Below are 19960 nucleotides of genomic sequence, written 5' to 3'. Positions count from 1 at the left end.
ACACACACGGAGTGAGAGACAGCAGATCAACACACACACACACAGAATGAGACAGCAGATCAACACACACACACACCTTGCTCATCTCCTCTCTCTCTTCCGCGTGCATCCAGATGGGCTTGTTTTCAGCTGGAAACAGACACACAGGTGACATCATTACCCATGATGCTCTCTGTTGTATCAGACTAGAATCAGGGTCAGTCTTTTGAACACTCATTAAATAAAGTCTGATTCATAACCACTAGATTCTAGAACCACAATGATTCATACTGAAATACTGAAGTGCATGTAATCATGTTCATATTTTCTCTGTCAAACCTGCAGCAGCTTCATTGTGAGCATCTCTGAACGTCACTCACCGTCCACCGATCCGAACTCCTTCTCGTGAGCGCGGGTCAGAATCTCTTTGTACAGGACCTCGGCTTCTTTGTATTTGCCTTGTTTGAGGAAGCAGGACGCCTGCGGAGAGACGAGAGCGTTCACTGCTGATGAAGATCATCCAACAGAGACAGATGGAGTGAATGAGTGTGTGTGTGAGAGAGAGTGTGTGTGTGTGAGAGAGAGTGTGTGTGTGTGTGTGTGTGTGTGTGAGTGTGTGTGTGTGTGTGTGTGTGTGTGTGTGTGTGTGTGTAATATGAAATTTAATGATACCCCAAACTATGAAACTAAAAGCACCAGTAGGTGGCGGCAAGTCTTAATGAATGAGTCATTCAGTCATTCATTCAACTGATTCATTCAGAACCGAAGCAAGTGACTCCTTATGAACGAGTCACTGAATCATTGACTCGCTTGATTTGTCCTAAACCGTGGATTCATTCAGTAATGAATCACCGCTGTGTGTCGATCGTTCTTGCAGTGGCTTTTTTATTTGCAAAACTGGGCAAAAAACAGACAATATTGTGTCTAAAATGTAACACAATAGTAATGTCTTGTTTATTGATCTGTTGTGTAAATCAATCTCACATTTGCAGTCGTGCAGATACTGGGGAAAAACATCACTCTTGCTGGTGTGATATTACTAAACTATATCATATGATATAAATATAAGAGAGTCATTTTTGCCCTCATATCCTGAATTTTAGACACATATAACTGCATTCTGATAGACTTCATCATGCAATCAGTGTAAGATGATGGACAAGTCTGGACTTTAAATGCATTAAACATTTGAATGCACTATTTCTCCATAATCGACAGCCCTGTATAGAACACACAGGAAGTACAGCTGCACACAAAAGGCAGACGCTCTGATGAATTCTGCTGCAGCTCTGCTCATATTTGCATGATGAGGGTAAAATGCAAATGCAGCCGCTTATCAAGCGTGTGTTTAAACCGGCTGCAGAAGCGCTGTTCTCACACTCAGTGTTGGGGGGAACGCATTACAAGTAACACGAGTTACGTAATCAGATTACTTTTTTAAAGTAACACATTACTTTTTAATTTAGAAGGAAATATCTGAGTTACTTTTTCAAATAAGTAACGCCAGTTACTTTGTTTCCATGTGTTGAGTGACAGCTCTGGTGTTGCCATGGTGACAGAAATCAGGAGTAAGTGCAGAGCGTTGTGTGTGAACATGATCTTACTGTAGTTCTAGAGTAACGCGAGTTACGTAATCAGATTACTTTTTTCAAGTAACTAGTAAAGTAACGCATTACTTTTTAATTTAGAAGGAAATATCTGAGTTACTTTTTCAAATAAGTAACGCCAGTTACTTTGTTTCCATGTGTTGAGTGACAGCTCTGGTGTTGCCATGGTGACAGAAATCAGGAGTAAGTGCAGAGCGTTGTGTGTGAACATGATCTTACTGTAGTTCTAGACTAAATATCAACATGTGTTTACTCATCTCACTGCACACAAACACATTCAGTGTACAGTAATATTATACAAACCTGCAATAATTATGTTAAATAAAACAAATATCATTTATGTATTTAATCACATTTTATTAACCAATGTCTTCGCTACTGACCTTCGATGATCCAATTCAATCATACTAAGCAAAAATAACACATCTGTGTTTCATTTTAGTTATTGCTGAATATTGTTGAAATAAATAGGCTCTGTCGTTGTGGTGTAATCAGAGGAAACAGCTGCTATCAGTGTTTAATCACATTCTGCTGCTCCATCAAAACTCGTCAGGAGGAGACGAGCGAGTAATCACTCATTTCACACGGCAGAGATCTCAGTGTTTATGGTGAGCACTGACCTTCTCTCGGATCTCCAGAGCTCGTTTACACAGCGGCTCGGCCTCCTTATACTTGCCTCTCTTCCCGTACAGCAAACAAACAAGCAAGCCCCGCCCAGATTTAAAAAGTAACTCAAAAGCAACATAACGCATTACTTTCCATAAAAAGTAACTAAGTATCGTAATTAGTTACTTTTTTAGGGAGTAACGCAACATTGTAATGCATCACTTTTAAAAGTAACTCTCCGCAGCACTGCTCAGACTCACCAGGTTGTTCTTGGTTTTGGCCACGTTGGGGTCGTCTGGGCCGAGCCGACACTCGTAGATCTCCAGCGCTCTGCAGTAATAATACTCCACCTCCTCATACTTGCCCTGATTCTGACACAACAGCGCCAGGTTATTCAGCTGCTTCGCCACGTCAGGATGATCCTTCCCCAGCACCTGACAGATATACACACACACAGAGACAAGGCTAATTCATTAGGACAATCATTTAAATGTAAGAGTTTAAATAAATAAACAGCTGCTGTCAGTGTTTAATCACATTCTGCTGCTCCATCAAAACTCCTCAGGAGACGAGCGAGTAATCACTCATCTCACACGGCAGAGATCTCAGTGTTTATGGTGAGCACTGACCTTCTCTCGGATCTCCAGAGCTCGTTTACACAGCGGCTCGGCCTCCTTATACTTGCCTCTCTTCCCGTACAGCACTGCCAGATTATTGAGAGTGGCTGCAACCTGAAACACAAGAGCAGAAACCAGCTGACCATCTCACATAACAAACATAACAAACCATAATCAACACTGATCTCATGAGACACACGGCTCTGAGAGAGTGACACTACTATTGCATCCTCAAAACAGTTCGTAAGAAGAGCTGTAGTTTTTCCTGTTATTGGGAGTCTGAATCTGAACTGATTAAATACAGATGACTTACAGCAGGATGGTCTTTGCCCAGTGTTTTCTCTCTGATGGAGAGAGCGTCGTTCAGCAGGTGAGCCGCCTCTTTATATTTATTCTGATCCCTGAGACACACACACACACACACACACACAGACACACACACACACACACACACACACACAGACGGTGAAGTCAGCACATGATAGTGATAGTGTGGTGAATCACTGTGAAGATCACTCTCTCACCTGTACACGAGTGCCAGGATGTTGAGCATGGTGGCCACGTCGGGGTGGTCGTGTCCCGAGGTTTTCTCCAGATCCTCCAGAGCTTGTTTGCAGAGCGGCACAGCCACCTCGTAGCGTCCCTGAGACGCGTACTGGATCACCAGGTTATGCAGCGTCCGCAGCCGCGCGGGGATCTCGTAGCCGCCCTGCGCCGCCGCCACCGCCGCACTGTTGTGCTGCTGCACTGCAGAGGGCAGAGGTCAGAGGTCAGAGCAGGGTTAACGACAGACGCTCACCTGAGACGACACAAAGCCACTAGAAGGCAGGCCTGCAACTAGGGATGCACCAAATGTTTGGCAACCGAAATTATTCAGCCAAAAATAGTAAATATAATAAGTGGAGAATAAGCAGAAAGACCAAATAAATTGTACCGAACAATGACGTGACGCAATCAAATAGAAGTGTGCACTAATGCAGCAAACATGTCACAGTGTGGAAGCTTTTAAAAGTGTCTGAGAAAGACGTAAAATCATTAAAGCACCGACAGCGAGAGACTGTTTAGCTCTGCATCGCATGTCTCGATGAGAAGAGGAAGGGTGGTTGCTGCTGGTTACTGTATGATGAGTGAAATCACAAAATGGCCTTAAATAGTAAATAAACTGCAGAATGTTATGTTTTCTAAAACACACACGGATTGCATGTGTTCTGACAGCGCTGACGAGCTCGTTAGCCAGGGTTCAGAGTCCAAATCTGCGCTGAAACAGTGTTACTCGTCAGCTGCTCAGCCACATTTTTATCAATTCTTACAATAATACATGCAACAAACATTATTTATAAATCTGCTGTTGTCAACAAAGAGGTCTTCCTGCGGGTTTCTGCCAAAATAAAAGCTGCATCAACATTCATAAATGTAATTTTACTGTTGTTCTGTAAAATAAAATAAAGTAAGACAATAATATTGATAACAATAATTACAACAGCTCTGTTAATACATTTATTATAACATTCACACAGTGTTCAAATTGGGATCTGTAATATTTTCTAATGTTTTAAAAGACGTCTCTTCTGCTCAGTGAGGCTGCATTTATTTGTACAGTAAAAAATACATTCTGATTCAAGAAGGGGGTCTCAAAAATGGCCAAAAAAATATTATTTTACTAGCTTGTTGATTTTAAGTTCAATTGTGCTTTGTTGGTATAGCGTCTGCTAGAATGTAAAAAAAATTTCAGTTTTAAGTAAATATTTTTAAATTGTTGTTTTGTAATTGATTATTTTTCTTTGCAAGACAAAACATTATAAAGCACATTTTGACTATTTAATTTATGCAATGGTGAAAAAAATTGGCAAAATACATGAAAATGTGAAAAACCATGTTCGGTATTCGGCCTCCAGCCCAGTGTTTCATTTAATTTGGCTTCGGCCAAGAATTTTCATTTCGGTGCCAAAAAAAGCGTAACGGCTAAAGTTAAAGGTCCCATATTGTCAAAACTGAAATCTCCTGGCTTTTTTCACGATAACTGAGTTTTTGGTACTTATACCGCAAATATATATTCTTAAGGACATCAAAACCTAAAATAAAACTCCAGAAAGGTGTACAATATGGGACCTTTAACGCTTCCGCTGTTCTGTTTGAATGGGTGTCAATGGAGGAGAGGCTTCACTACGCTGAATAAACAGCTTTTTAGAGGAACCGGCTTATCATTTAATGAATCGACAGCCTATCTGCTAATCTTCAATATGTTTTACACTAAACAATACTTTTGGATTTAACTATTTTTAGTTTACAACTAAAAAATGCCGTTTTATAAGAGAAGTCACTGACTTTTTGCGACAGGTGGCACTTCTCATTCATTCCTATAGGATCCGTAAACAGTGACTGAGTGTCGCACAACTCTGACTGAAATTCAGTGACGTCAAGGCTGTGATGTGATGGTTATTAAGGCACACAGACCCTAATACAGACCCTCTCATCTCCCTATAGTAAGATAATCTCTGGCCTGCAGTGATGTTCACTCACTTCCTTGAGAGTGTTCCTCCTCATCGTTAGGAAAGAGATCGTCCAGAGAGTCCTTGGGCGGCTCACCGTCCTTCTCCTCCTGGACAGACAGACAGATAAAGAGACAGACAGACAGACGGTTGTGAGACGTGCAGCACTGTGTTCATGTTGAGCTCACATCATTGCTGGAATGACTGTAATTATGAGCTCTAGACCTGTACAAACTACACTCACTGCTCCGGGATAAAACTCCTAAAAAACAACATTCATCTTTGCAGAAAGTCATAATTAAAGGATGGAAACAGCTTGAAAGAAGCTCCTTCACTGGATCATTGGATTAAAACCACTAGAAAGGCTTCAGATGGACACACTTTCTGTCCCTGTGCTGCAGAGGAGCTGAGATCTACACAAACTCCAGCATTTATTACAGCAAATGCAATTGTGCAATATATTTTTTACAGCATTATTTTTAATACAAATAAAATTGTTCAATTTACACCATTTATGAATGTATTCATCTTATTTAATAAACATGCAATTGTTCAATTTACAGCATTTATTAATCTGTTAATGTTATTTAATAAAAACGCAATTGTGCAATATATTTTTACAGCATTTTTTAATCTCTTTTAATGTTATTTAATAAAAATCACCTTGGATGCCTCGGGGGTGAGTAAAACACAGCCTAATTTTCATTACAGTGTTTATTAATCTCTGTTAATGTAATTTAATAAAATGCAATTGTGCAATATGATTATTAATCTTTCATAATGTTATTTAATACAATTTAATTATTAATTTTTTGTTTGTTAGTCCGCAGTTCATTAACTCATGTTAACAAATACAACTTTTAAAAGTGATTTTAAAAGTAAATGTTGAAGTTAACATTAAGATAAGTAGTTTAGAGGTATTGTTCGTTGTCAGTTCATGTTGACTAATTTATTTTAAGAATGTCAACAAAAGAGACCACATTGTAAATTTCCACCGAAAGCAAACAGCATTTAATTATTTCTTAACTAATGTCTATTAAACGTGCCACTGGTTAAAGTGTCTCTCCTCTCACTATTATCTGGACTATCAGCGGACTATCATCACTCTCAGCTCCAGCACTAGTGAGGTGTTTGTCAGACGATCACGCTCTGCTCTCACCGAAGGAGACGCGTCCTCGTCGTACTTCTTGAGCTGGTTCATGAACTCCAGGTGCTTTTTTCTTTTATGCCAAAAATCATTAGGATATTAAGTAAAGATCATGTTCCATGAAGATATTTTGCAAATTTCCTACCGTAAATATATCAAAGCTTAATTTTTGATTAGTAATATGCATTGCTAAGAACTTCATTTGGACAACTTTAAAGATGATTTTCTCAATATTTAGATTTTTTTTGCACCCTCAGATTCCAGATTTTCAAATATTGTCCTATCCTAACAAACCATACATCAATGGAAAGATTATTTATTCAGCTTTCAGATGATGTATAAATCTCAATTTCAGAAAAGTGACCCTTATGACTGGTTTTGTGGTCCTGGGTCACATATGATTTATATTATATGTAAATATAAATATATATTACATATATATTTTTTAATATATACATGTATGTGTGTGTATCTATATACATATGAATATACACAGTACACACAAAAAAATAAATACTTTTATTTTGTAAGCGATTAATTGTGATTAATCGATTTTTCAGCCCTACTGTAGAGTCTATTATACGACAGATACTAAGTTAATAAGTTATCATTAAAAAAAGTCAATCTCCCTACTTCTGGAACTTACTCACTTACTTTACTTCAGGATCAAACTGTTGTTCTCAATTGAGAAAATAAGTGGGAGGGGCTACTGCTTCTTTTGCTGGGAAATGATTGGATCAGTAAAGAGAACCACAGCTGGACTGATGGAGTCAGCATGATATTATGTTGTGATGAAACAGCACCGAGAAGCATGAGTTCTGAGTACAGCGTGACCCGGCGTCTCTCACCTGAGCCTCGCCCAGCCCCAGCTCGATCATCTCCACAGATCTCCTGAGCAGGCTGGACTTCTCGTGCACCACGCTGGCCTCCTCGTCCTTCTTCAGACACTTGATGGTCTCCCGCAGGCTGTGCAGGATGGAGTTGTGCTCGTTCTTCAGCGCCTCCAGACCCTGGATCACCAGCTTGGTGTTGGAGATGATCTCCTCCTGCGACAGCTTCTCCAGCTTCTCATCACGAGGGGCCAGCATCATGGACATGATCCAGCAGAGGCCTGAGAACAGACACGGCGATGCAGAGTTAGTAGTCCACTGATCTCATGACCTTAAGCCTGCAATAATGCGGTTTGACCGATGTGTAAATATATGCTATGTGCTTTCCTCTCAATAATGAAAAATACACGACAAAAACTGACAGCGGTGAGAAAGCAGCAGTTAAGAAAGCATCTGATTACAGCCATGTGTATGTTTGCAGTTCGGTACTCGCAGCACGTTTATTTATACAGTACTTTATGCAGTAGATAGCCTTAAATCAAGCAGCTTTACAGCATTAAACATGAAAAACCAGTCAGTGTCGCTTTCAGTTAGAATTACAACTTTATTTTCTGTTATAAAGTAGCTCTCCAGTGTGGAGCTAGCTAATGATCAAATCTTGTTATTAGTGGGAAAAACACTTAATTAAAGTGAATGTTTGGTTTGCAGAGATCACAGCTTGATCTAGCTCAGGACTGCTTTGATTATCATAACTAATTAAACAAAAGCAGGTCATTACACTTGAATCAAATCGCGATATGGACTAGTATTAATGAGGACATAAATACATGAACAACATCTCCAGAACTGCTCTGAGAGTCACTTCATGAGCATGTGAGAGAAACTATCCTCATGTCACACACACACAGAAATATAAAGGTATTCACGGCAACCCGTCAAAATAAAAGTTCGGTTTAACTTGAAGACATTGTGACAGAAATACATCATTACTGTTCAGCAGAATGAACGTAACACTACTACTATAATTATTAAAACCTTATTTTTAAAAGCAATAATCATACAATATTTCTTCAATGTTTTAATTCTAAATCCCCTTTATTTGCCAAAAAATAAACATTGTTTGATTTTCATTAATGAAAGGATAAATTAATGTTTCACGCCTTCGTTTGATAACAAGAAAAATGTAAATACACAAAAACATTTCATAAGGCTATTGTAAGAATAAATGAAACTTGTTTTTATGCATTCAAATAATTAGACATGCTAAAACACAGAATCTGGTAAGGGTGGGGAAAAATAAAACATTTCAGAGAGCCCTAAACATTTTGTTAAACTCTTAATAAATTGATGTTAAATTGTTTAAGTTTAAATTAATTAGACATGCTTTTTGATTAATAAAATTTAATTTAACCATTAAAAAGAGTCCAGAAAAATTTAAACGGAAAACAGTCTCAAGCCCTACTGAGCGTCAGATATGACTGTGTAATCATCATTATCATGATTAACGACAGGAACAGTTTTGTTACGGGTCATTTGGTTCAGTATGCATGAGTGCTGAATGAATCCAGTGTTGTTTTAATCACTGCATTTGCATAACTTCAGTGTGTGAAATATAACTCAAACTCTGAGTTTCCCCTCAATGGGACGATACAGTTGTTTTAAACATGACACATGCTTTATATTAAGCTCTTCAAACTAAACTATTGAGCTATGTGCAATCATTCTAACTATAATATACATTTTGCACTAATATTCGGCATCCAAAAGTGGAAGCGCTCAATTTGAAACAGCAGCATAAACTGCAGTATGAAGCAGTAACAGACTTTATTTCAATCCAGAAATACAGTTTATTCAGTTTAATTAAAAAGAAAAAAACAGATGCAATTTTAAGTCATGTTGTTCCCTCTGCTGCACTGAAAGTGGACCGAACCGTGAAATTTCACAAATTTGGGTTCGTGAGCTGAAGAAAAGCTACTAAATCTACTAATATAAAACAATCAGACTGAAACACTAAAAAAAGAAATGTTATATTTGCTCATCTGAAAGTCACGTGACTATTAACCAACACATGAACATGTGAATGTGTTGATAATTTATGCAAACTATTAACTTAAAATCTTTTATCTTTTTATCTAAAAAAAAATATTTTTATTCCATGAGGTTTGGCTGACTAAAGCATTTGGGAAAACCTTATTGATAAAAATGTGTGTGAATCTGATAAAACAGCAGCTATTTACAGATATTTAAGATCACTGCAGACTAGGGCTGCACGATATATAGAAATTATCGAAATATCGCAAATGTAAATATCGCAAGGGCGTGCGATATCTGAATCATTTTAATAATACGCTACTTAAATCAAAACGTTGCAAAAGGTCAAAGTTTTAGTTCGACGCATATAGCAGAGAATTGCTTGACGTTAAAAAGAGTTAAGTGCAATAAGTTGCAGAAAGTGCAGTAAGTCGCGCATCGTCCCTTCAGTTCTGCCGCACACGTGCGAAGCGAGCGCACACAGAGAGACGCATTTCAGACGGCGCGCAAACACCGAGTTGATTCGTCTTTCGCATCTCCTCCTTATGTTTGAACAGACACATACACACAGGATTATGTCAATAGTACCCATCTCGACGATCATTCTCGTAAACACAGTCAGTTATGTTTTAAATGAATGTAAACAGCTGAGAAAGAAATCGGATGTGTATCATTATACTGGATCCGTGCAGTCGGATTTAAAGGGACAGCAGCCTATAAATACCTGCTGCTGCATATAGGGCCTTTCGCACCGCTTTAGTTCCAGAACTAAATGTACAGTACTAAAGTACTGGAATGAATTCGACAGAAGCTAGGGCCACCTAGTGGCTGGGAGAGTCATTACATGGCATAAGTGTCAGTGCCAGCTAATGGTTGGGAGAGTCATTACAAGTCAGCACCAACTAGAGGCTGGGAGAGTCATTACAAGCTGAAGCCTTACACTGCTACATTGGCTGAAATTTGATGTATGCATCTGAAGACGCTGCATGGGATACTGTTTCCCAGAATGCAGCACGCTCCATGTGACATCTTCAAACGCGTGAGTGAACTGGAGGTGGGGAATAGTAATTATAAATGTAACACTTGTATTTGTACGTATATACATATACATGTAAACTACCGCTGTGTATCTAAAAACAGTATCGTTAGTAGGACATAAAGTGTACTTTAATCTCTACAGCGCGTTTCCGCTGTAAAATAATACAGTGTTGTGTACGCTTTAGGTAGGTTTTTGACCCAATAAAGTGGCATTCATCTCATACAATTTATATATATATGATAATTTACACTCAATATGTTATTGCATACTGTTTTATAATGTACTACAGTATTGAGGTATAAATATCTGCCACCTAACTACTATTTACACTCCTGTTGCTAAAGAAAATGCTGCTATTTTAGTGTAAACAGAATTGATCATTATTTGCACTTAGTGTAACTAGAATATATCGCTTTTTAATATATCGCCACTTAGTGTAACTACCAAAAATATCAATAAAGACAGCTCAGTGTTGATTTAGTTCTGTCCAATATGTAAAGTTAATCAATTATGACATGAGTTCAATTAGGCAATATAGCATTGTTTAGTATGAAGCCTTATTAACAAGCCTTTGTAAAGAGAACAGTTAGCTCAGTTGTTTCTAAGGTAACAACCTTGACAGCTGTGCTGAATTAATGTTCAGTGTTTGTCATGTGACAGCACTTAAGCATACTACTCTCAAACATTTATTGCTTATTGTATACTGTTTCACACACTATTCTTTAAAAAAAATAGTAGGCAGTATGCACTGTGTACTGCGCAGTAAGCAGTAAGCCATTTCGAACACAGCCACACACACAGCAGGTTTATTGGGTTGCTGTCACTTTAAGACTGCATGGATTGACTCTTTATTCTGTCTCTGCATTGTAATCAGGAGATGTGAAGATAATGAGTTTCAAACTGGGACGACGTGGGAGTTCCTTCTGGTTTATGATTAAAACAGGATTCTCCAGCTCCTGACTTATATTAATGAGATCCGGCGGGAGTTGTTTAATGCCCTCGGGCTGCTGCCGAAGTGTCTCATTCATTCCCTGCAGCTGTGCTGCTAACCTCCGCCTCGAATCCGGAACATTCCCCTCACAATCACAGACACACTGCTTCTGTTTACATCAACACACACCCAGATCCTCACAAACACACTTTTAGCACTTAAATCACCTTACAGTCGCTCTAATGACACCTCAAACACCGTGACATGAGACTCATAACAGCGAGAGATTACAGTAACAGAGACCGTGAGGAACACAGAGAGAGAGCGCTTCATCACTCACAGACCGTCAAACAAGCTTTATCAACACACACACACACATCTGGAACAGAATAAACACACTCCTATAACACACACGAGCGCAAGAAAAACAGAGATCTCACACCTGGAATCGTCGCTTTTGTCAGGATTCGCTCGGCGCCCCTTTAATTCCAAGATGTCCGCTGCGGAGGTGACACTGCGCATGCGCACACGCGCGGACGCGTCGTTAGAAATGACGTCACTCTCCAGGCGGTGGTTTTCAGATGGGCGTGGCTTTCATTTCTGACAAAAGACAAAACAACCCTCTGCAAATAATATTCATTGTTGCATTATTTATTATTATAGATTATATTGTGATCATTATTATTAAGCCTATTATTATTGTTGCTTTGATCAATAATAATCATAACAACATAAAATACAAATAAAAATGACTATTTCAGTTTTTTATGTTGTGTATTGAAGCTTATTTCTGCCACAGAATAAAAAAAACTAGAAAATTGCGATTTTTAAAAAAAAATCTCATTCTGACTTTTTTCTCAGAATATTTACTTTTTTCTCAGAATTGCGAGATATGAATGCAGAATCGTGAGGGGGGGGGTTCTGAGAAAATAAGTGCAATAACCTTTTTAATTTTGGCGGAAATAACGTTCTCAGAACTTTGGCTAACGTTCTAGTGAGATTCTCTTAAAGCTGCAGTCCGTACATTTTTTTTTGTTATAAATGATCCGAAATCAATATTTGAGCAAGTACATAACCAGCCAGTGTTCAAAACTATTGCCTTGCTTTAGCCTGATTCACAGCGGTTAGCTTATAATAATGTTTTGTAGTTTGAGTGGTACGGGTAGGTTTTCGCGGGAAATTCGAGTATGGCACTGCGTCATTACAACACGTCTGTAAACATAAAGAAGTAGTCCCGGCTGCTAGACTATCTATCGCGTGTGAGGATCCTGCAGGTGTGGATCGTTTATAGCCTTTTCTCACAGCAGCCGGAATAATTAAATATCATTTTGATGGTGGATTGTAATCCAGAAAGGATTATGTGTTTATGAAACACATGTGAATGAAATTAAATTATATTCCAGTTATAAATGTGCATCTGAATACAGATAGCCTATACGTGGGATTACACAAGTTTTTGTATTTTAAAGAGAACCAGTTCAAAGGAAGAATAATTAGCTTTTTGGGTTAAAAGAATTTCTTAATATTAAACTTGATTGATATGACAATTAGAGATTAGACTGTGCAGAAATTGAAATCTACATGTGATGCTAATACACACTATACTCATAGTCACACAATGCTGATGTTGTTAACATTATTAATTTGAGAATAAAGTATAACAGTAATAATAATTTGCACGGTCTGATGTGATATGAGCTAAGTGATCGTTAGATTTAATCACCATTGGTAGCGTGATTTATTGTAATGCTTTTTTCCTCAGTTGGTCAGAACAAAAGTGGCAGACTCGTTACTTGTTCAGATGACAATATCCGGTGAAAATTGTTATTTGGGTCATATATTCCAAGATTTAGGCTAGAATCTGTGATTCTGAAGTACAGTGAATATCCACACACACTCCTCAAAACATTAGATTCATCCGCGCTAGAGCCGTGACGGAGCACAACCCACATAATGAAGATAATTACACAAATAGCTGCAATTGCAGGTTTTCAAACAGAGATGGCGACAAAGAGGCAAAACTTACGGACTGCAGCTTTAAAGTTACGAATAAACATTATTGCAGTGTTCAAACTTAACTGGTCTTCAATAATCTTCTCAAAACGTTAACACACACACAAAAAAACATTATTTATACATCATTCATGGAACGTTTTTTTTTCTGGAACGATTTATTTGGACGTTAATATCACATTTTTTAAATGTTGCAGAAAACATGAAAACATTGTTTGCAAAATTATAAAATAGAATGTTATCTTAACGTTCCAATAAACAAAAAGCGTTTGAAAACATTTTAGATACTGGACGTTTTGAACTTTAAGAGAATACATGTTTTCCGTAGTTTAATGCGATCGTGATTCCACTCTCCAGTTCAGTTGGTGGCGGTAATGCACCAGAAGTTGGCTTGCCCACCGCCAATAAACGCTACAAGAAGAAGAAGAACGTTCTGTGATTGGCGGATCTGACCCGCAGGGGGCGGTGAGAGTGTGACGTCATCCGAGCGCGACGCGTGTGAAGCGCTGAAGGACAGAGAGCGAGGATTTGCATCAATGTTTCGAGTGAACGAACACAAACATCGCGGTGAGTGCTCGCACGTGTGTTTATATCAGCGCTGCGTTATTGATCAGTGGTCGATCAGGTATATACAGCAGCAGATCAATCCGTTCGCTTCGTCATGAAGCCGGTTTAATAAGGTGTCATGATCTGCGTGCTGCAGTGGCACTGTGGTTTATTAGCTGTATTAGCTCATGTGCTTGCTCACTGTGTCGCTGGTGTATTTCAGTGAGTTAGTGTGATGATGAGCGTCGGTCTGCTGTCATGCGCACTGCGGGCTCTGTCTCTGCGCTCCTCTCAGGTGAGATCTTCATCATCCTCTTCATCAGCCCTCACCTGACACCACTTCACCTGATCTTATATTCCGTGTCGCCAGATCGCCGGTGTTTCCGCTGCTCTGACCGGAAGTCGCGGCTTCATGACGAGCGCGTGTGACCGGCAGAACCGGAGCCTGTGGAAACAGCGGGACAAATACACCGTGCGACCGATCGGCGTGAAGAAGACCGGAGGACGAGACTACACCGGTCAGACTCTCTCCTTCAGCTCAGCCGGCTTTAACTAACAGTTGCATCAGTGTCTCAGCAATGGATGCTCTGCAGTGAATGGGTGCCGTCAGAATGAGAGTCCAAACAGCTGATAAAAACATCACAATAATCCACAAGTAATCCACAGCACTCCACTGGATTTTAATGTGAGAGACAACAGCAGATGAGCTTTTTCACTGGAGGAAGAGTTATTATGGATTATGGACTCTATGGTATTTTAGTTAAAATCGTCTTAATGCTGGATTAGTTTCAGCTTTTGTCTTCTCCAGATGTTAACTGATGGACTGGAGTGCTGTGGATTACTTGTGGATTATTGTGATGTTTTTATCAGCTGTTTGGACTCTCATTCTGACGGCACCCATTCACTGCAGAGCATGCTTGTGTAGAGGAAGAAGGACTGTTAGACTGAGGCAGGTGTTGATGTAGTGAGCGCTGCTTCTGATGTCTGCAGGTAAGATCATCACTCACCGGATCGGCGGAGGACACAAGCAGCGCTATCGCATGATCGACTTCCAGCGCCTGCGTTATGAAGCTGGTAAAGAGGAGCAGCCCATCGAGGAGAAGGTCGTGGAGGTCAGATACGACCCCTGCAGGTCAGTGCTTGTCCTCACGGTCAGCCCATCGCTCGCGCCGCTGCTCACTAGCGTGTTCTCCTCCATCAGATCCGCTGATATCGCTCTGGTGGCCGGCGGGAGCCGCAAGCGCTGGATCATCGCCACAGAGCACATGGAGGCCGGAGATCTGATCCAGACGTCCGGCGCTATCGGACGCATTGCTGTTCTGGCCAGAGAGGGAGACTCGCATCCGCTGGGGGCTCTTCCCGTCGGCACGCTGGTCAATAATCTGGAGCTGTTCCCCGGGAGAGGAGCGCAGTACATCCGCGCCGCAGGTACAGCACACCCCACAGGAACATAACCACAAAATATCATATCTACATGTTTTTTCTGCCGTAACAAAGAAGCTGCGTCTGAAGTGATATTTAGATGTGTTTACACACTGTTTAATGCAGGACATGAATGCATTTAACCTGCGGTTACACATGCAGAAATACTGTTTTGATATATTAAACATAAAACGTCGAATATTTGAAATGATTTAAATAATGAAAAGGTACTTTAAAGGGTTAGTTCACCCAAAAATGAAAACCAGCCCATGATTTACTCACCCTCAAGCCATCCCAGGTGTGTATGACATTCTTCTTTCAGACGAATACAATCAGAGTTATATTAAATAATGTCCAGGCTATTCCAAGCTTTATAATGGAATGAAGTCGAAAAAATGGCACCCATCCATTACAAAAGAAGTCCACACGGCTCCGGGGGGTTAATAAAGGCCTTCTGAAGCAATGCGATTGTGTAAGAAAAATATCCATATTTACAACTTTATAAACCGTAATCTCTAGCTTCTGCTAACTGTGGTACGCGCGGAAATCCTTTATATGAACGAAGGCATCCAGCTATGACTGTAGCGGAGTAAAAGAAGATGGAAACGCTTTGAACGATGAAACATTAAGACAATAAACACTCGACTGCCACAATGATTCGTTTATCTGTGTTCTCAAAACCACTTCAGGTATTTTCATAATAATGAAGTATATTTATAATCCATTGCTAACCGACACAGCCCTTATTACAGTACAGAATATATATTTCTGCATCATTCAGAGATAAAAAGATCACAAAAGTAAGTTCTTTGTTCCATTCAGCTGATGTTGTGGAGTATATGTTCTGTTCTGTTGGATAGCGGGTTCAGAAACGCTAGGTTTGAGTACTGCGCGTAGTTTACAGTGACATGAGTGTACCTCGAGCTTGGCAGGTGTGTACGAGTCGTGACTGTGTCTGTCTGCAGGAACGTGTGGAGTGCTGCTGCGTAAAGTCAACGGCACCGCCATCGTCCAGCTCCCGTCCAAACATCAGATCCAGGTGAGCCACGGCCAGGACTTCACAAGACCTGCGTGACCGTCTCTAGCCTTCATGTTGTGTTCCAGTCATATTCACTCTTCTGAAGATTCTAGTTAATGTTATTGCGTTGGACTAAACCCTGACTTTGCTCACACAGAGTAGAACAACTTGTCAAAAAACAAAAAGATAACTTTTGTACTTCTTGGGGGATTTTCCCCACCTTGTTACATTCAAGAATGACAACCTACAAAAAATGTTATGTTATAACTCTGAGCCGAGATCAGTTCAGACATCAGATGCTTGCAGTGTTTTGTAAGTCCGACTGAAAGCTGTGTGATGTGTGCTGGAGTCACAGGAGAGCTTGGCTGGGTTTCTCTCCTCAGGTGTTGGGGGCGTGTATGGTGACGGTCGGCCGGGTATCAAACGTGGAGCACAACAAGCGTGTGATCGGAAAGGCGGGCCGGAACCGCTGGCTGGGCATCAGACCGAGCAGTGGCCTGTGGCAGAGGAAGGGCGGCTGGGCCGGACGCAAGATCAGACCGCTGCCGCCCATGAAGCGCTTCGTCAGCCTGCCGTCTGCAGCCAAATCATGAGCCCAGTCTGCCCAAGAAGTGCATCAGTTACTCAGCCCCGTGTCATCCAAGATCTTCATATCTGTCTTTTTATTTCGGAAGTGGACTTATCCTTTAATATAACACCCATCACTGCAATAAAGCAGACTGTCAGCTGAACACGCGCCCGGCTCATCACTCACACAATCACAGACTCATTCACCAGTGCATAAACACCTCTATTAAACACAGCTGCGTGTGCTAGCATGAAAGCAGCAGCGCTATAAAATGCCATTACATACTCCAAATATAAAACATGCAAAGGTACAGCATTAAAAAGGGTCACATCATTTAAAAATGAGTTTCTGTGGAAAGGTCCTGCAGTGGATTATTAATTAGATTATCTGGAGTTATGTGAGACGTGACCAGTGTTGGGGGGAACGCATTACAATTAACGCGATCACATTACTTTTTTTAAGTAACTAGTAAAGTAACATGTTACTTTTTAATTTAGAGGGAAATATCAGAGTTACTTTTTCAAATAAGTAGCTCCAGTTACTTTGTATCCATGTGTTGAGTGACAGCTCTGGTGTTGCCATGGTGACAGAAATCAGGAGTAAGTGCAGAGCGTTGTGTGTGAACATGATCTTACTGTAGTTCTAGACTAAATATCAACATGTGTTTACTCATCTCACTGCACACAAACACATTCAGTGTTCTTCAGAATCAATAAATACGGTCAAATGCAAACTCAGAATATTATACAAACCTGCAATAATTATGTTAAATAAGAAATATCATTTATGTATTTAATCACATTTTATTAACCGATGTCTTTGCTACTGACCTTCGATGATCCAATTCAATCATACTAAGCAAAAATAACACATTTGTGTTTCATTTTAGTTATTGCTGAATAGTGTTGAACTTTCTTCTCCTGCGTCATATTCTTCATGCAAAAGAAGAACTTTTTATATTAAAAACAAACAAGCAAGCCCCGCCCAGATTTAAAAAGTAATGTAACGCATTACTTTCCATAAAAAGTAACTAAGTAACATAATTAGTTACTTTTTTAGGAAGTAATGCAACATTGTAATGCATCACTTTTAAAAGTAACTTTCCCAACACTGGACGGGACCTGTTCAATACAGCTCTCAGAAATCACACGCAACTCCAAACCAGAGTTAAAACACAGACGTGACGAGATACAGAGTTCATCATTAACTCTCGTCTAACACCGAATCCTTGCTCGACCGCACACACGGAGAAAGAGTTCATAGTGGTTCTTTAAGCGATAGTTTACCCAGAAATGTGTTCCTGCAGCACAAAAGCAGTGTTAAGTCGCTGGGGTATATTTGTAGCAATAGCCAACAATACATTGTATGGGTCAAAATTATACATTTCTCTTTTATGCCAAAAATCATTAGGATATTAAGTAAAGATCATGTTCATGAAGATATTTTGTAAATTTCCTACCGTAAATGAAAAGATGATTTTCTCAATATTTACAAATCTCACAAAATTAACCCTTATGACTGGTTTTGTGCTCCAGGGTCATATTCTGTCATCATTTCCTCAAATTACACAAACCTGTGTGACTGTATTTCATCTGTGAACGTAAAAGGAAAATATTCTGAAGGACACTGGGACATTTCTCAAAATATCTTCTCACAGAAGAAAGTCAGTCATCGGGGTTTGAAGGACACGAGTAAATGATGACAGAATGATGGTTTCTGGGTGAACTGTCTTTAAATCGATGTGCTCATACGCTCCGAACTCTTTACTGTAGTAAAAGTGCAAATACTGTGTAACTCTGGTGTTGATGAAGCAGCTCTCATGAACTGCAATCTCATTGTAAGCGGTTGTTTTGGGAGTAAAAACAGGGTACAACACTGAAGTCAGTCATGAGAATGGACTCTGACCATCTCAATACATTCATCACCAAATACTGTAACCCAGAAATGTGTTCCTGCAGCACAAAAGCAGTGTTAAGTCGCTGGGGTATATTTGTAGCAATAGCCAACAATACATTGTATGGGTCAAAATTATACATTTCTCTTTTATGCCAAAAATCATTAGGATATTAAGTAAAGATCATGTTCATGAAGATATTTTGTAAATTTCCTACCGTAAATGAAAAGATGATTTTCTCAATATTTACAAATCTCACAAAATTAACCCTTATGACTGGTTTTGTGCTCCAGGGTCATATTCTGTCATCATTTCCTCAAATTACACAAACCTGTGTGACTGTATTTCATCTGTGAACGTAAAAGGAAAATATTCTGAAGGACACTGGGACATTTCTCAAAATATCTTCTCACAGAAGAAAGTCAGTCATCGGGGTTTGAAGGACACGAGTAAATGATGACAGAATGATGGTTTCTGGGTGAACTGTCTTTAAATCGATGTGCTCATACGCTCCGAACTCTTTACTGTAGTAAAAGTGCAAATACTGTGTAACTCTGGTGTTGATGAAGCAGCTCTCATGAACTGCAATCTCATTGTAAGCGGTTGTTTTGGGAGTAAAAACAGAGGGTACAACACTGAAGTCAGTCATGAGAATGGACTCTGACCATCTCAATACATTCATCACCAAATACTGTATGTGACGCCATTAAAACAATCCCAAATAAACACACAGGAGAAGCACCATTAAACACAACCAGAGAAGTGTTTCGGAGTTCATCTTCTGCAGTGTGTGCTTTGAAAGGTTTCAGATTCACTGTGTAACACATTAATTCAAGTACTTTACTATAGTATGCTTCAAAAACACTGTAGTAGTTACTGTAATTTACTATAGTATTTTTTCATGTGGGCTAGTACACTCAAGTGTACTACAAGTGCTGCCTAAATACAGAGAGAGTGTGTTAAAAGCACATTTGAGTTCATATTCATGGTGTCCCAAAATAGCAGAGTTAGTTGATCTTACGTTTCTCTTAAGAAGAACTAAAGAATCGTTTTTAGTGTATTAAGTGCCTGGAATAGAATTCAGAATCTGGAGTTCATGAATCCTCTTTCAGAGTGAATCACCCAGAAACACGACATGACACACACACACATACACTCTCTCTCTCTCTCACACACACACACACACACACACTCTCTCTCACTCTCACACACACACACACACA

General features: G+C 39.7%; 2 protein-coding genes across 3 annotated transcripts in view; one reads left to right on the top strand and one right to left on the bottom strand.

The window, feature by feature from the left end:
- klc1b (kinesin light chain 1b) overlaps positions 1–11794 on the bottom strand; it is a 20965-nt gene extending 9171 nt beyond the window's left edge. Inside the window, exons 1-10 of the mRNA XM_016516395.1 lie at positions 11719–11794; positions 7294–7556; positions 6458–6511; positions 5330–5408; positions 3334–3556; positions 3123–3210; positions 2822–2923; positions 2453–2626; positions 360–459; positions 77–129 (exon numbers count right to left, since the gene is read on the bottom strand). Of these exons, the coding sequence (XP_016371881.1) occupies positions 77–129; positions 360–459; positions 2453–2626; positions 2822–2923; positions 3123–3210; positions 3334–3556; positions 5330–5408; positions 6458–6511; positions 7294–7542 (1122 nt within the window). The 5' untranslated portion in view covers positions 7543–7556; positions 11719–11794. The remainder of the gene's footprint in view (positions 1–76; positions 130–359; positions 460–2452; positions 2627–2821; positions 2924–3122; positions 3211–3333; positions 3557–5329; positions 5409–6457; positions 6512–7293; positions 7557–11718) is intronic.
- A 1950-nt stretch (positions 11795–13744) lies between these two features.
- Positions 13745–17006, top strand: mrpl2 (mitochondrial ribosomal protein L2). Of its 2 annotated transcripts, XM_016516400.1 has the most exons (8): positions 13849–13884; positions 13928–13937; positions 14057–14130; positions 14206–14353; positions 14826–14967; positions 15037–15263; positions 16223–16296; positions 16659–17006. In XM_016516400.1, exons 3-8 carry the CDS (start codon positions 14071–14073, stop codon positions 16866–16868), a joined length of 861 nt encoding a protein of 286 aa, XP_016371886.1. In that variant the 5' UTR covers positions 13849–13884; positions 13928–13937; positions 14057–14070; the 3' UTR covers positions 16869–17006. The 2 variants fall into 2 exon arrangements, with proteins under 2 accessions (XP_016371885.1, XP_016371886.1); XM_016516399.1 differs by lacking the exon at positions 13928–13937 and having other exon boundaries at positions 13745–13856; positions 14059–14130.
- Positions 17007–19960: the final 2954 nt, after the last annotated feature.

This window comes from Sinocyclocheilus rhinocerous, unplaced genomic scaffold (genome assembly GCF_001515625.1).
Source record: "Sinocyclocheilus rhinocerous isolate Xijiao unplaced genomic scaffold, SAMN03320098_v1.1 scaffold2733, whole genome shotgun sequence".
NCBI lineage: Eukaryota > Metazoa > Chordata > Actinopteri > Cypriniformes > Cyprinidae > Sinocyclocheilus > Sinocyclocheilus rhinocerous.
Note: the sequence above shows the minus strand (reverse complement) of the source record. Positions and strands in the feature narration are given on the sequence as shown.

Coding starts and splice junctions, on each gene's coding strand:
- mrpl2 (XM_016516399.1), top strand. CDS start 14,071: ATGATGAGCGTCGGTCTGCTGTCATGCGCACTGCGGGCTCTGTCTCTG. Junction 14,968..15,036: donor GTCAGATACGACCCCTGCAG/GTCAGTGCTTGT, acceptor CTCCTCCATCAG/ATCCGCTGATATCGCTCTGG. Junction 15,264..16,222: donor GCAGTACATCCGCGCCGCAG/GTACAGCACACC, acceptor GTCTGTCTGCAG/GAACGTGTGGAGTGCTGCTG.